The sequence below is a fragment of the Bos taurus genome, chromosome 7 (genome assembly GCF_002263795.3).
Source record: "Bos taurus isolate L1 Dominette 01449 registration number 42190680 breed Hereford chromosome 7, ARS-UCD2.0, whole genome shotgun sequence".
Taxonomy (NCBI): Eukaryota; Metazoa; Chordata; class Mammalia; order Artiodactyla; family Bovidae; genus Bos; species Bos taurus.
Genome location: NC_037334.1, coordinates 12542737 through 12555972, shown reverse-complemented (window position 1 = coordinate 12555972; position 13236 = coordinate 12542737). Strand labels below are relative to the sequence as shown.

Here is a 13236-nt window from a genome sequence, read left to right as displayed (position 1 = left end):
GGAGAGAGGGTAAGAAAGAAAGGGAGCCAGTGAGGGATGGATTGTGGCCGAGGGGTGGGCACAGTCCTAAGCTCTGAGCACCCTGGTGCCAGCCTCCGAAGGGGCTCCACACCAGGGGAATGAGGATTCTCGGATTTCCTTGGCAGTGATCCTGATAATAAAATAGTTGGGCGGCGGGGGACAATGCATTTTGAGGGATTGAAAAATGTCTTCCTTCCAACTCCTAAAATTGTGCATTTGGGGGAAGCCGCTTCCCTGAACAGGGCCCGCCCAGCTCCCCGAGCCCTCGGAGCAGTGAAAACCTCGGGCTCTTCCCATCCTGGCCACCGGCTCTCTGCCCCAGGCTCTGGGCACTGCCTGTTGCCACAGCAACTGCAAGAAAGAGGTTCTCTTTGGGCCGAGGGGAGTGCAGACCAGGCAGAGGGCACCCGGAGCTCAGAGAAACTCCCCTCTTGCCCTGGCCCTTTTCTCCTGTGGCAGAGGCAATAGACCCGGCAAACAAGGGGGTGTCAGGACAGGAGCCCACCAAGAGGACCTGTGAAGGCCGCAGGAGTTGCCTCCAAAGCGCAGGGGCGAGCGGTGGGGGAAGGGAAAGGACTGTCCTCCCTGGAGGATCCCTAGGCTTTTTCTGGGGTCGGTAGTTGGTGGCCGGGCTTTGGGTTTTCAATATTTTGCTGTTTGTTCTGGCCTCCTCTCTTGCCCTCCAGATATTTTCACAATGAGCTGGGCACAGACCTCATCTTCACGTGCTTGTCTCCCCTTCCCGTGCCTCTTGTCAGTTTTTCAGTTCTCCTTTAGTGAAAGTTGTAAAGTTGGCTTGTGGGGTTCTTCCTTCTTCCCCGGGCCCTTGGTCACCAGGAGTGACACTTTGCAGACCAACGTGGTGGGTGGGTGAGGCTCAGGCTTCGCATTGCCCTCGCCCTGTGAAGCCCTCGGCTGTCATCTGTCCTGGGCGTTCTTATCTTCGGAGGCTCCCATCCCCAAGTAGACCCCTGGATGGACGACTGGGCTCCGACCTGCCCGGCTTTTGCATCTATTTGGTAATACAAGAAAGTTTCAGTCTAGGTAGTGAATTAAAGACGAGGGTTTTGCTTCTTCGACTCTGTAAACAATGAAAGTAAACAATTTCCAGTTGCACTAGAGAGAATAGACTGTCTTCCCCAACACCTCCCTTCCCACCCGATTTTATTCAGGGCCAGGAGGGAGAAGGGAGATGTGCCTGGAGCAGGGTGGTGTTCGGAGCCAGAACGGCGCTGCCTGTTGGCCTGATCCCAGGCCACCGCTCGGGTTTGTAGTCCTGAGGAGAAAAGGAAGGGAAGGAGTGGGGGTCAGTTCATAGGAGAGGAGAGCACAGCCTGATTCTGAGGCAGGCCTGGTCCTAGACTCAGCCCAGGGTGTGGGGCAAGTCCACTCAGCCAGCTGAGGGTGCCAGAAAACCCTGTCCGGGCCCGCCATTCCTGAGCAGAGGGAAACAGGCCCAAGTCAGCCAAAAACCCGCTTTGTCCAAATTCTTCGAGCCTCCTCGCAATGTGCATTTTCTGGTTTCCATGCTTGGCGATTCCAGAGGCTTGGATGACTTTACACTGGCTGCAGAGCCCCTTCCTGCCTGCCCCCCCAGCAAGGGGAGGCCCCACCCACCTCTCAGATAAGCAGTCAGCCCCTTCCTTTTGCTGCCTACGGTGGTTCTCTTTCCATTTCTGTCGGGGAGTCGGGCCACTGCTTTCTTGTACCCCTTCTGTGGAACAAGATGGGAGGGCTCAGAGATATGTAGTTAGCTTCTTTTCAGTTCAGACCCAGGCTGACTTATAAAATCCCAGGAATTAAACTGGCTCATCAGGTCTCTATCTGTGGCCTTTTAAAATTTCTTGCGTCTTTTTTCACTAGGCTGCAGATATACAGTAGTACAATGGATCCTGATATGTCTGGTAAATCCTAAGTAGGTTTTGTGAGTCATTTGCTCTCTTTGCGTATAGTTCTCCAAATTAACACAGACAGATATAAAATTAGTATGTGTCCAGAGTCTGAAAGAATAAATCTGAGCCTTAAAGAAGGCAGGATGTAGACAAAAAGAATTTTTTTTTTTTTAAGATAAGATGACCTCCAAACAGGGACCCTGTTTTTAAAGATATCAGTTTTTTGCACTTCTAGATGTTTCACTATTGGCAGGTATAAGTCAATTGCAAAACCTGTCTCAGGCTGGGAAAATTATTTTGTTTCCTTGAAGATTTTGAATACTGTCTATATGAGTGAGATTCTGTACACATGTCCCTGTTTTCCCTCAAATAATCCACAAGGCCTCTTTGGTTCTGTCGATTTTTGGAAAAACCACACATTTAACTTTCTCAAGCTAGCAGCAGTCACTTTAGCTAGTTTTCCTTCTTCCTCATCCTCTTCTTTTTCTCTTTTTTCGCCCCTGTCCTAGAGTCCTTATCTTTTCTCCTTGCTCATTTTTCCTTTTCAGCTGTGTCCTCTTTCCTTCCTTCTCTGTCCTCTCTTTTTGCAGTTTTGGGCCCAGCTTGTTTTTCTCAGGATTGGTCTTCCTTCTCTCTTTCTTTCTCCCTCTCCCTAGTCCTCTTTTTTTTCCCCTCCTGCGGCCTGTTCATTCTTTTTCTTTTGAAGGCACATTTTTCCTAGTGATGGCTAAAACCAGCACGGGTATTTCAGAAATGTTTCCGTGAAAACTGTTGCTTTAAAAAAAAAAATCAAATTCTATATACGTGACAGTAATGAGAGAGGCCTTTCTCGAGCAAAGGCAGAAAAATTCCTTTCCACAAACTAAAAGCTCATGTGAATTTTAAAAGTCTAATCTCTGACTTCTCAGATTTTTGTTTTAAATGAGGGAAAATACCTTCCCCTCCAAATTTTGCCTAAGTTTTTTCCTTTGTTGTCTTCAATTTTCTTTTTTTGCTCACTGCTCTCTCACCAACATCACTGGCTTCCTTACCCCTTCGTTGCTTTTTCTCTCATTCCCTTTCTTCCCTCCCCTCTCCTCCTCCAAGGCCTGCCTGTCCCCTTGCTCCCTCCAGCCCCTGAGCCCTTGCATTTGTGGGTGACTCAGCCCTGGAGAAGCCTTGACTCCTCAGAGGGTTTTTTTGGTGTGAGTGTGTCTTGGCTGTCTTCGGGGTGCAGGGTGCAGAGTATCTGAGCTCCCAGCGAGACCTGAGACCAAGGGGAGAAGAGAAGGAGGCTGGGTCTGGGACAGGTAATCTTCTAGAAGGAGCCTCTCTGCTCTTGTAACAAAAGGGGGACAGTCCCCTTTTGTCTGGGGCTTCTGAGGGGCGTGTCCAGGACCCAGAGCTGCCACCAGTGGCATTCAGGAGGAGGGGGCTATAGGGGTGGGGCACACCCCTATAGCAATTCTTCTCAGTGTGCCCCGCAGGAGGGAGAGAGATCTTCTCAACACCCTCCCCTGGCTGCTCACCCAGGAAGGCCTCCCTCTGAAGGAGCAGGGTGAGGGGAGAGTGCTGCCTGGGAGTCCCTCAGCCCACCTTCAAGGTTGCTGGCCACCCCACCAGCAGGGCAGGTGAAGAACAAATGGTGATTGTTCTCCTTCCCCGTTCCTCCCCTGGGAAGGGCCACCTTGCTCCTACTGTTAAGGGAGAGTTGAGGGGGCACAGTGGGTCCCCAGGCTCCACTGAGACACTCCACTGGTTGTCCGGGGCCACTTTTCTGTCCAGTCTCTCCACCATTCCATTGACCTTTGACCTCTCCCTTCATCCAAGATCTTGTCCTGTTTCCCTAACTTCCAGTGGAATCCTTCTACCCATCATCTCCCCTGCCACCTGCCCAACTGTACCACTGGGATTCAGAGTTGACCCATGTTGAGCACCTGGCAGGGTGGTCTGTGAGGGGAGCATGATAGAATTTTTCAGGAGGCTCACTCTGGCCATTTTCTGTTCGGTGTCCAGCATTTAGTATGAATCAAAATACCAGAGAAACATACCATGCCAAATATAAACTCACTTGTAGTTTCTACCATCTCATCTTGACTTCATTTACTTATTTTTTGTTTCATCTCATCTTGAGATGGAGAAGCAAGGTTTGGTATCTTATGTTACTCAGTTAACATCTTTGGCTAATTGGACCGAAGGTGGTTATTAACGTGATGTTAGTTATTGAATGCCACCCTAAGAGGCCTGTCTTGCAGTGACACCTGCCTCTTGCTCTCTCCCCTCTTAACTGTTTCTCTCGGGCAGCCCATGACCTCACTCAGGCCAGTCAGGGCCTGGCCTGGGGTACCAGGTGCTGGGTGGCGCCTTCCCCATTGTCTGGGTCCAGCAATGGCTCAGGGCTGCATGTTCTGTTGGGGCACACCCCTGGCCCTCTTCCTCGAATCTTTCCGCTGGGCTTAAAGGCCACTGAGGGTTTCAGATGGGGAAGAAAGGGGCGAGAGTGAGCAGTGACCTTTCTGTTGCCAGCTGAGGGCTGAGCCTCACCTGGGGAGAGGACAGCTGTAGGAACTGGTTTCTGAGTAGGGTCAGCCTCCCTCAGTCGGTGTTAACCTCCTCCTCCGCTCTTCCATTTTTTAAATAACTGTCTCCTCCTTAACTGCTTTACAAAGGCCTAAAGCTTGGCTGCTCCGGAGCCCCTACCAGAAAGGACCCCGCAGAGACTTCCACACTCCTGGCTGCCCTGCCCCACGCTCCCCTTCCCACCGGGGAGGAAGGCCCAGAGCAGGGGCCCCCGGGGAGCGCATTCGGGTGACTCGGTTTCCCCAAGGCTGTCTCACATTTCCTGACAGGGCTCTCTTCTGCCTTGTTTCCTTTCTTAGCTGCCTCCCTTCCGTTAGGTTTCTTATTTTATGCTCTTATACCTTGCTCCGTATGGTTTGGGCCCTTTAATCTGAATTGAACAGGGCATAGGTGAGTGTTCACCCTCCTCCAGCCAAGGAACTCTAAACACAGAGCAAGGGGAGCAGGCAGAGCTGGAGAGCGCAAAGAACTAAGAGTTTAGGAGGCGCTGGTGGTTCGGGGGTGGCGGTGGCGAGGCTCAGGGTCTGGAAGTCGTGTCCACCTTCCTGACTTTGTCACTTCCCCCTGGGGTTGGCTGCTGTGTTTGTGGCTGAGTGTAGTGCTTGTCAGCGGAGTGCTGTGACAGGAGGCTATTTTAATAAACTGTTGCAGTTTCTCCATCGGAGCTGCACTGCGTTGGCATCCCTCTTCACCGCTAATGGAGCGTGTGTGGCTGGGTGTGGGCCGAGGGAGGCACCGAGCTGGATGGGGGCTGGGGAGAGGGAGGCCGGGCAGTGCTGGGGGCCTGCCTCCCAGTCTGGGAGCGCTCCGGGGAGCGCCGCCAGCCTGGGGGAAGGGGTGGCCGCACCCTGGGCGCCGGGTCCCTGCCCTGGAAGTGCTGCTGGCATGGGCACTTTCCAAGCTCTCTTTCTTCTTCTCTTTCTATTCATAGCACGGCAGGCAGGCTCGTGTGTATGGCCGGGGAGGAAAACTTCCACTCGCCCCTGTGCGTCCCATAAATAAAAAAAGAAATAGAACCAGAAAAAGAGTGTGCGGGTCTTAGAGAAAGAGACTGAAACCAAAACACAGAGAGAAGGCGCAGCTGCTTTCCCCAAGGCCTTCTGGGGCTCCCTCCCGCCCGCCAGCCCGCCCGGAGTCAGGCCTTTATTTATTTATTTTTCTGGCTTAAAAAAAAATTCTATGTCTTTCTCAGTCCCAGTCCCCCTCAACCCCCTTCAGATTTGCTGGGTGGCCACTGCCAAATAGACCCGAGTAGGAGCCTGGAATGAAAAATTCATAACTGCTGGACTTTGCTTGTTCATTAGACGTGAACTTGTCGATTGGGCAAATTGTTTTTGGTCTCCAACTGCCGGGGGCTCTCCCCACCCTCTCGGCTCGCCCGGTTCCCTCCTCCCCTTGGACGCAGCCATTGGCTGCTCGAGGATGTCTCTTTGCCAAATAGGTGGATCCTTCTCTGTCTCCCTCCCCCCTTTCTCCCCCCCACCCTTTTTACTGGCTTTGGCACCAGCGAATGGATGGGGATTGAGCATGAAAGGGGAGAGAGAGAGGGAGTTTGAGAGAGAGAAAAGAAGCAAAAAAAAAAAAAAAACCCAAACCCAACCAGCGCACACACATACACACAAACACGCACACACTCACACAACACACACACACACACACAGCCCCATCCACGTCCTCCCTCTCTCCCTCTCTCTCTCTCCTTCCCTCCCTTCTTCCCTCCCTCGCTCCCTCCCTCTTTTGCACGCTTCTGCCAGCGACGGTCTGCAGCCGGTCCGAACTCGTCCTCTTCCCCGGGAATCTGTGAGCTCCCCCTCTGCCTGCGATCAGGCTCAGAGGCGGAGGGAGGCAGCCCGAAGTTTACACCCCTGTGCCGCTGCCAAAGCCGAAAGCCTTTTTCTTCAGCTGCCGATCCCCCCCACCCCCGTTTTTGTTTTTGTTTTTGTTTTGCACAGGGGTGGGGTAGGGCGTGTTGTGTGTTGGGGGTGGGGTGGGGTGGGAGGTAGGTTTTTGACTTTTAAATTTTGTATATTTTTCTTTTATTTATTTATTTTTTAAAAAAGCTGGAAGCGGATGCACAGGGGGTGAAACTGAAAAAAGAAAAAAAATTTTGTTGGCTTTTGTTTACCTGGCGTGTGTGGTAATCGACTCGCTCCCTCTCTCTGCTTGCTATCCCTGACCTTTCTTTTTGCTCCTTTAAAAAAAATATTAATTTCCCCCTTCTGTGCAGTGGAGCATGGGGGGGGGGGAGGGGGAAGGGTTTGAGAATCCACCCAAGCCCGGCCCCTAGTCCCCAGAACACCAATAATAACCCCCTTTAAAACATTTACCTTCCTCCCCTGCTCCTCCCCCGCCCCCTCCCCCCACCCGCCCCCAACTCACAACTCTGTTGAGTCCAGAAGCTCAGAATCGGGCGTTGGGCTTTGCCGGGTGCTTCAGATCAATGGTAATTATTTATTTTCTTCCAGTTTTATTTTTGTAAACAGAAATCAATTATTATTTAAACTTCAAACAAGCAAACAAGCAAAAAAGAAAAAGAAAAAAAGGAAAAAAAAAAAAAAAACAAAAACAAAACAAAAAGCGAGAGCCCGGCCCTCTGTCACCTGACTGAGTGGGAAAGAGGGTGAAGGGGTCAGTGGGGACGGGGCACAGGATGCCCCCCGTAGCTTTTAACCCTACTGTGGCTGAGACCACCACCTTATTTGTGCTAACAAGCGTTTTGTTCCTTATGACTGTGGTTAACATTAGTATTGGTGTCGATAACAAAGCTGAAATCACATATTTAGGATTTAGATCTGATTTAAAAAATGCTGGGGTGGATGTTCCAATCGGAGCAGAAGAGAGAATGAAAACAGCCTGGGGAGGGGGAAGCCAAATCCGTTTCCTGGCTCGCTGACTCGTGGATGTCATGTTCGCTCTTCTGGGGGTGGCCAAAAACCTACCGGTGTCGGGGCGTGAAGCGGCCCTCGCCTGCCCCGCGTGTGCGTCCACGGGCATTCGTGCAGACTGGACTTCGTGCCGGGGCGAGCTGACACGAGTTCGAGACTGCATAGAACATGGAGATGTCATGGGCGCGACAGAGCCTGGCGGGGATACCAGCAGCGTGTGTGTGTGTGGACGGCAACGTTGTCTGTGCGCGCGTGTGTGTGAGTGAGTGAGGGAGAGAGAGAGAGAGAATAGGTGTGTGCTCAGGCTCTGGGTGTCTCTGTCTGGCTGCTGAGGCTGAGATGGGAGCGAGCGGCAGGCTAGGCTGGTGGCGGCTCCAGACCACACTTTCCTAGAACAATTGCAAGAGAAAATTGTCGTGGGGTGGGGGGGGAGGAGGAGGAGGAGAAGGCGATTTTCCTTGTGCCCCCTTTCTAACGCTTCTTTTCTCCTTTTCTCTTTCCCCCCCTCACCCCGTCTTCCCCTCCTCCCGTCTCCCCTCGCCCCGCATGCTCCCGGCTTGCCGCCTGCAGGATGAGTTCCACCCGTTCATCGAGGCGCTGCTGCCTCACGTCCGCGCCTTCTCCTACACCTGGTTCAACCTGCAGGCGCGGAAGCGCAAGTACTTCAAGAAGCACGAGAAGCGGATGTCGAAGGACGAGGAGCGGGCGGTGAAGGACGAGCTGCTGGGCGAGAAGCCCGAGATCAAGCAGAAGTGGGCATCCCGGCTGCTGGCCAAGCTGCGCAAAGACATCCGGCCCGAGTTCCGGGAGGACTTTGTGCTGACCATCACGGGCAAGAAGCCCCCCTGCTGTGTGCTCTCCAACCCCGACCAGAAGGGCAAGATCCGGCGGATTGACTGCCTTCGCCAGGCCGACAAGGTGTGGAGGCTGGACCTGGTCATGGTGATTTTGTTTAAGGGGATCCCCCTGGAAAGTACTGACGGGGAGCGGCTCTACAAGTCGCCCCAGTGCTCGAACCCCGGCCTGTGCGTGCAGCCACATCACATTGGAGTCACAATCAAAGAACTGGATCTTTATCTGGCTTACTTTGTCCACACTCCGGGTAGGTCGCTCTCAATGCCCCCTTCTCCCTCCGCCCCATTTTATTTTACTTGCTGGCATTTGTTCTGTTTATTGTACCTCTTCCTTCCAAGGGATCCTTGCATGTACACACCAGGGGCCTAACTGGTGCACCCGTTCTGCTGAGGCCTGCAGCTCCTTTGATGTTCCCCTTTCCCTTCTGTTTCCCTCCACTTGCTCCATTCTTCCTCTGCTCATTTGCCATGTTACCGATTTGATTTTCGTGCTTCTCCATCTTTGGAGGACTCAAAAGACGCTGCAGGTCCTAGGACTGGGGCCAGGACGCCCGCGATGGTGAGAGTTTGTGAGGAACACCACCACCATCACCAAAAAAAAAAAAAAAACACCTCTCCTTGCTCTGATTTTAAATGAGTCAGAAAAAGTATTGGGAGGCAGGTACCGGCTTTCCTGCAGCTTCGCTTCAAGTCCTGGGGAGAAGCCAGATTTGGCACAAGCGGGGTGGGCAGTGGTTCGGTGGAGAGAGGGGCGTGTAAAACCCTGGGATCTGAAACAGAATGAATAGAAAAGAGGAAAGAAGGCAGAGGCGGGCAGATTCTGGGGCCCAGATGCCCAGGGGGGAGCTGTTTTGGCTGACAGAGAGGAGAAAAGTCATTCGATTTCGTAGAGAGTGAAAATGAGCAGAGCTCCCTTTCGTTCTTCCCCTTTACCGCCCCTTCCCCTGCGGGTCTCAGCTGAAGTAGTGAGACCCTCCGGGAGTGGATGCCCCAAGCCCCAACACCTCTGCTGGGGGTTGGGGGAGCAGGTATTGCAGTGGAAGAGGTCTTAAAGAAACAAACAATCAAAACTCTGCAAAATCTCCTTTTCCTTTTGTGTTCTCTCTCCTCTTTGCTTTTCCAATTTCACCCTGCATTTTGGGTTGCGGTGGTTCAGTTCTCCTCTGTTCCTTTTTTTTTTCCCCTCCCTACCCTTTCCCTTTTTATAATTTCTTTCCGCTTTTGTTTTCTTACAAATTGAAACAGAGATGGCTGGTTAATTTTTAGCCTCCACTCAGCTACGCCCAATTTACTGCCGCCTTTGAAACCTAAACGGCGGCACTCTGTGATTAAGCAAGGCAGAAGTGTGTTTACATTATGCCCAACCAACTTGTAATGAGAGGGCTACCAAACCTTTCTCTTTCTGTGTTTTTTTTTTTTTTTCCTTTCCACCATTCCAACGTTTCCCCCTCCTTTTCCCCCCTTCTTTCTCTCTTCATGCGAATGTAAGAGAATGTGGCTTAACTTCAACTCTAGTGAATGTTCTTTCCCCGCAAATATGTGTGTGTGTGTGTGTATCTTCCTTCCTGTTCATTCACAAAAAAGAAAAGCAACTCACTTTTCTGCTGTGGTTACCCCCTTGCCTGTTTGGGATGTTGGGAGGAGAGAGATGACTTAATCCAAAAAGGAAATTTTGGGGCACTTTCAGTATTGCGTCAGGGTTGAGGACTCGATTCGGATTAGCACTGAGAGTTTATATATTGGGAAACTCAGGAGGAGGAAAAGGTGATATTTTAGGCCTCTCTTCTTGCTCATTCTCTCTTCTGAGAAGTGGCTTTGGTGGTTGGATGGAGGCAGTGAACACCACCCCCCTCCCCCCTCCCCCACTGTATTTCCCTCTGTGGATCTTTCTAGGCCTGTACCTGGCCCTGTATGACTATCATAGCCCCCTCACAAAGAATGACCAACTGCTGGTCCTCTTCCTTGTTCATCTTTTTTCTTTCTGGAAAGGAGACCAAAGCAAAAATTAAAAGTTATTCCCTGCTTCTCTGTCTGTGCAGCAAATCAGAATGGGAGGTAGTGGTATTGGAAGTGGATTGGGGCAGACTTGAAGACCTGAGCTTGCGTCTATCAGATAGCTCCTCTTAGAGGGGCTGCTGTACCTTCCAATTTTGGACCTAGGGCCCCTAAGGTGAAACCAATACCCATCTTCCTCCTGAGCCAGCTTCCTCTACCTTGCTCTGTAGCTGGATCCTGTAGCTGAGCTGTTTCCCTGACTTCTTTTATTTTAGGTCATATTTTTTACTGCTGCTAGCAGGGGGCCGAGGTAGGGTGAAGTATGTGTGATGGAGACCGTTTCCTGACCAGCCAGCTGGCTCCTGAACTGACCAGGCAGGTGTAAGGAGAAGGGTGGCACCCCTACTTGCCCGCTAGACATAATGAGAAGACTTTCCCAGGAATATGAGTAAATCCATGCCCATCACATGTAGTCTTGGCCCCCTCTGTCCCAGCTGAGGCTGAGTTCCTTGACAAAAGCTGAGTGGAGAAATGAGGATGTTTTCTTATAATTTGTCAACAGTTCAGGTCCCTGGACTCCAGATAGTTTCCAGGAAGGTAGGAATTTTGTTGCTGAAATTGCTTTAACTCAAGGGCACCTTTCTGAGGGAGTGGGGGTAAGTGGATATGGTGTGGCCTACCCATGGGCCTTGGGTAGATGGCTCGAGATTGCATGGAATGGTGGTCATGGCTTTCTCTCCAAACCACTCCAATTTACCCGCAAATGTCTTCTCCTGGCTGAGCCCCCCAACAGTGCCAGTCCAATAGTAAAACCTTCTTCTTCCATGTCCATGCAAAGATCTACTCAGTAAGGTGCCACTTGTTCCTTCCTTCCAGTATAAACCAGGGTTGGTGGCTGGGGCAGCAAGGGCTCAGACAAGGGTTACTTTAGATTCTAAAAGAAATGCTGTCCTTCCCTTCAAATGGCTGAAGAACCTGATCTGGGCTGAACTGGTGTGCCAGGTTTGATGACAAGCAGACTTGTGATCGTAAGCTTGGGGGTGTGGCCTCCCCTGCAGGCGCCATTGTCATCCGTCATCCCTGGCCCTTGTGGGCCCTTGTTTTGTCTCACATGAAGCTTTAAGAAGTGGCATGGTTGAGAGGGACTAAAGGACGAGTGTATGTGACGTCAAGAGCCCCATTCCCGGAACACAGGGCCCTAAAAGGCCACTCAGAGTGTTTTGCACCCTTCATGAGGGTGGCCTTCCTGCTGGGTACCTTTCCCATTCAGGAGGGTATGTTGAAGCAGAACCGGGTCGGAGAGCACTGCCATGGGAAGGAGGCTGTACATTTTTGACGTTGTCCTTCCATTCAAAGGGGGTGTCCCAGGGCAGTGGCTGGAGACAGAGGAGAACCTGGGGCCAGGCGGAAAGATGCTTGTGTAAGGAAGGGTGGCTGAACTGATCTGGAAGCATGGCTGTACTCTCCCCAAAGCTTCTGCCAGGATCTGAAGGTAAACGGGCATCTTCAGACCATCCTTAATCTAGGCCTCCATCCTAGAAGAGAAAAAAAAAATCTGAAAGTAATAAAATGCTTTACTGAATGAAAACGTCAGCTTCTCCCCGTCAGATCCCTCCAACAGGCCCACAGTGGAGGCCCATTAAGTCCAGGTGTTCAGGGGGTGGCTCTTTTCTTTATCTCTGCTTTTTCACTACAGAGAAATTTACACATAGAAGGAACCCCCATTACCAGTGCCAACTTATGGTTAGTTTCGATCCAGCCACAGCCCCTGATGGCCACCTACTCTGAGTTGTTTAGAAGAAAATCCAGGCCTTATAGCTTCTCCTGTGTTTAATATTTCTGCATGTTTCTAAAGATAAAGATTCTTGAAAAATGGAAACATAGTGTCACTATCACACTGAAAATGGTTTCTTTAGCTGGGCAGTGTTCACATTTCCCTAATAGTCTCCGAATTTTGTTTGTGTAGGTCAGGATTCTGATCAAGTTCATGCGCTAAAGTGGCTTGCTCCGTCTTGGAAGTCTCATGATCTCTAGGCGATCCTCCCCTTCTTCCTCCTTCTTCATATTGGTTTCTTTCCTGGAAGTTTTTGGGTTGTTGTTGTGGAAGGGACCTGATGGTTTCTCCTGTAGAGTTTCCCTGTCTGGGCTCAGCAGGCTGTGTTCCCTTGCGTCGGTCAATGTGCTGCTCCAAAAGGAGCTTCTGCCTCCCTCCTTATCTCCAGGTCTGAGGACAGGTGGGCCTTACCTGTCACAGGAAATGGATTAGCACCCAAGGATCTGTCCAAGTGAATTTTCTCAAGTGCAGAGTTGCCCTTCTCAGTATAAGAGCTCCCTGGTTTTCACTGTCTGTTTCAGAGCTTGGGGCTTTTCAGTGAGCGCCGGTTTTCTGGTCCAAGCGAGGGCTTCCTCGGCAGCGGAGGGCATTGGCCCGCCATGTCAGCCCTGCTAAGATGTGGTCGGTGCCAGTGGTGTCCCCCAGGCTTCTGCTGGATGCCTGGCCCCATCTGGTGGCTCTGGTGTGAGTGCATGGGAGTGGCCAAGGGCACACCAGCTGCCCTCTCCAGAGGCCTTGCTCCTCCTGAGGCCCCAGTGCCTCTTCACCCATGCCTCTTGTTTCCAGGCCCAGAAAGGGCGCTGGTCTGTTTTTGAGGCAGCACCATCTGGTGCCAGGGCTGTTGAAGACTGTGGAGCCCAGTTACCAGATTCCTAAAACCAGCAAGATACACCCGTGTAGGGTTAGGTGCCTTTGAGAGTGTCCCAGAAGAGATGTCACTGTGGTTCAAGGATCAGCTTCCGTCATTGTAAAAGTCTGCTGTTCAGCTAATTCAGAACATGGTTAAAGGGACTGAACAGCTAACATGTAAAGGTACTGGCACATAGCAAGCAAGCAGTGGATGACGGCTGCTGCGATTCTGATGTTACAACTCCCTGAGCCCTAGGACATCTCCCTGTCACCTTTACCTATTGGTTTTATTTCTGCCTTAAGGGTCGAACGAGGTGAAAGCTTATTTTTCTGTAACACAGAAGGGT

General features: G+C 51.4%; 1 protein-coding gene across 10 annotated transcripts in view; it reads left to right on the top strand.

The window, feature by feature from the left end:
• Positions 1–13236, top strand: part of NFIX (nuclear factor I X) — a 97868-nt gene that overhangs the window by 20130 nt on the left and 64502 nt on the right. For 5 of the 10 annotated variants that reach the window (XM_059888550.1, XM_059888548.1, XM_059888549.1 and 2 more), the window contains exons 1-2: positions 6212–6272; positions 7928–8459. In XM_059888550.1, coding sequence (XP_059744533.1) covers positions 8042–8459 — 418 coding nt within the window. In that variant the 5' untranslated portion in view covers positions 6212–6272; positions 7928–8041. The other 5 variants (XM_002688747.7, XM_010806710.4, XM_005208640.5 and 2 more) reach the window with 5 other exon arrangements.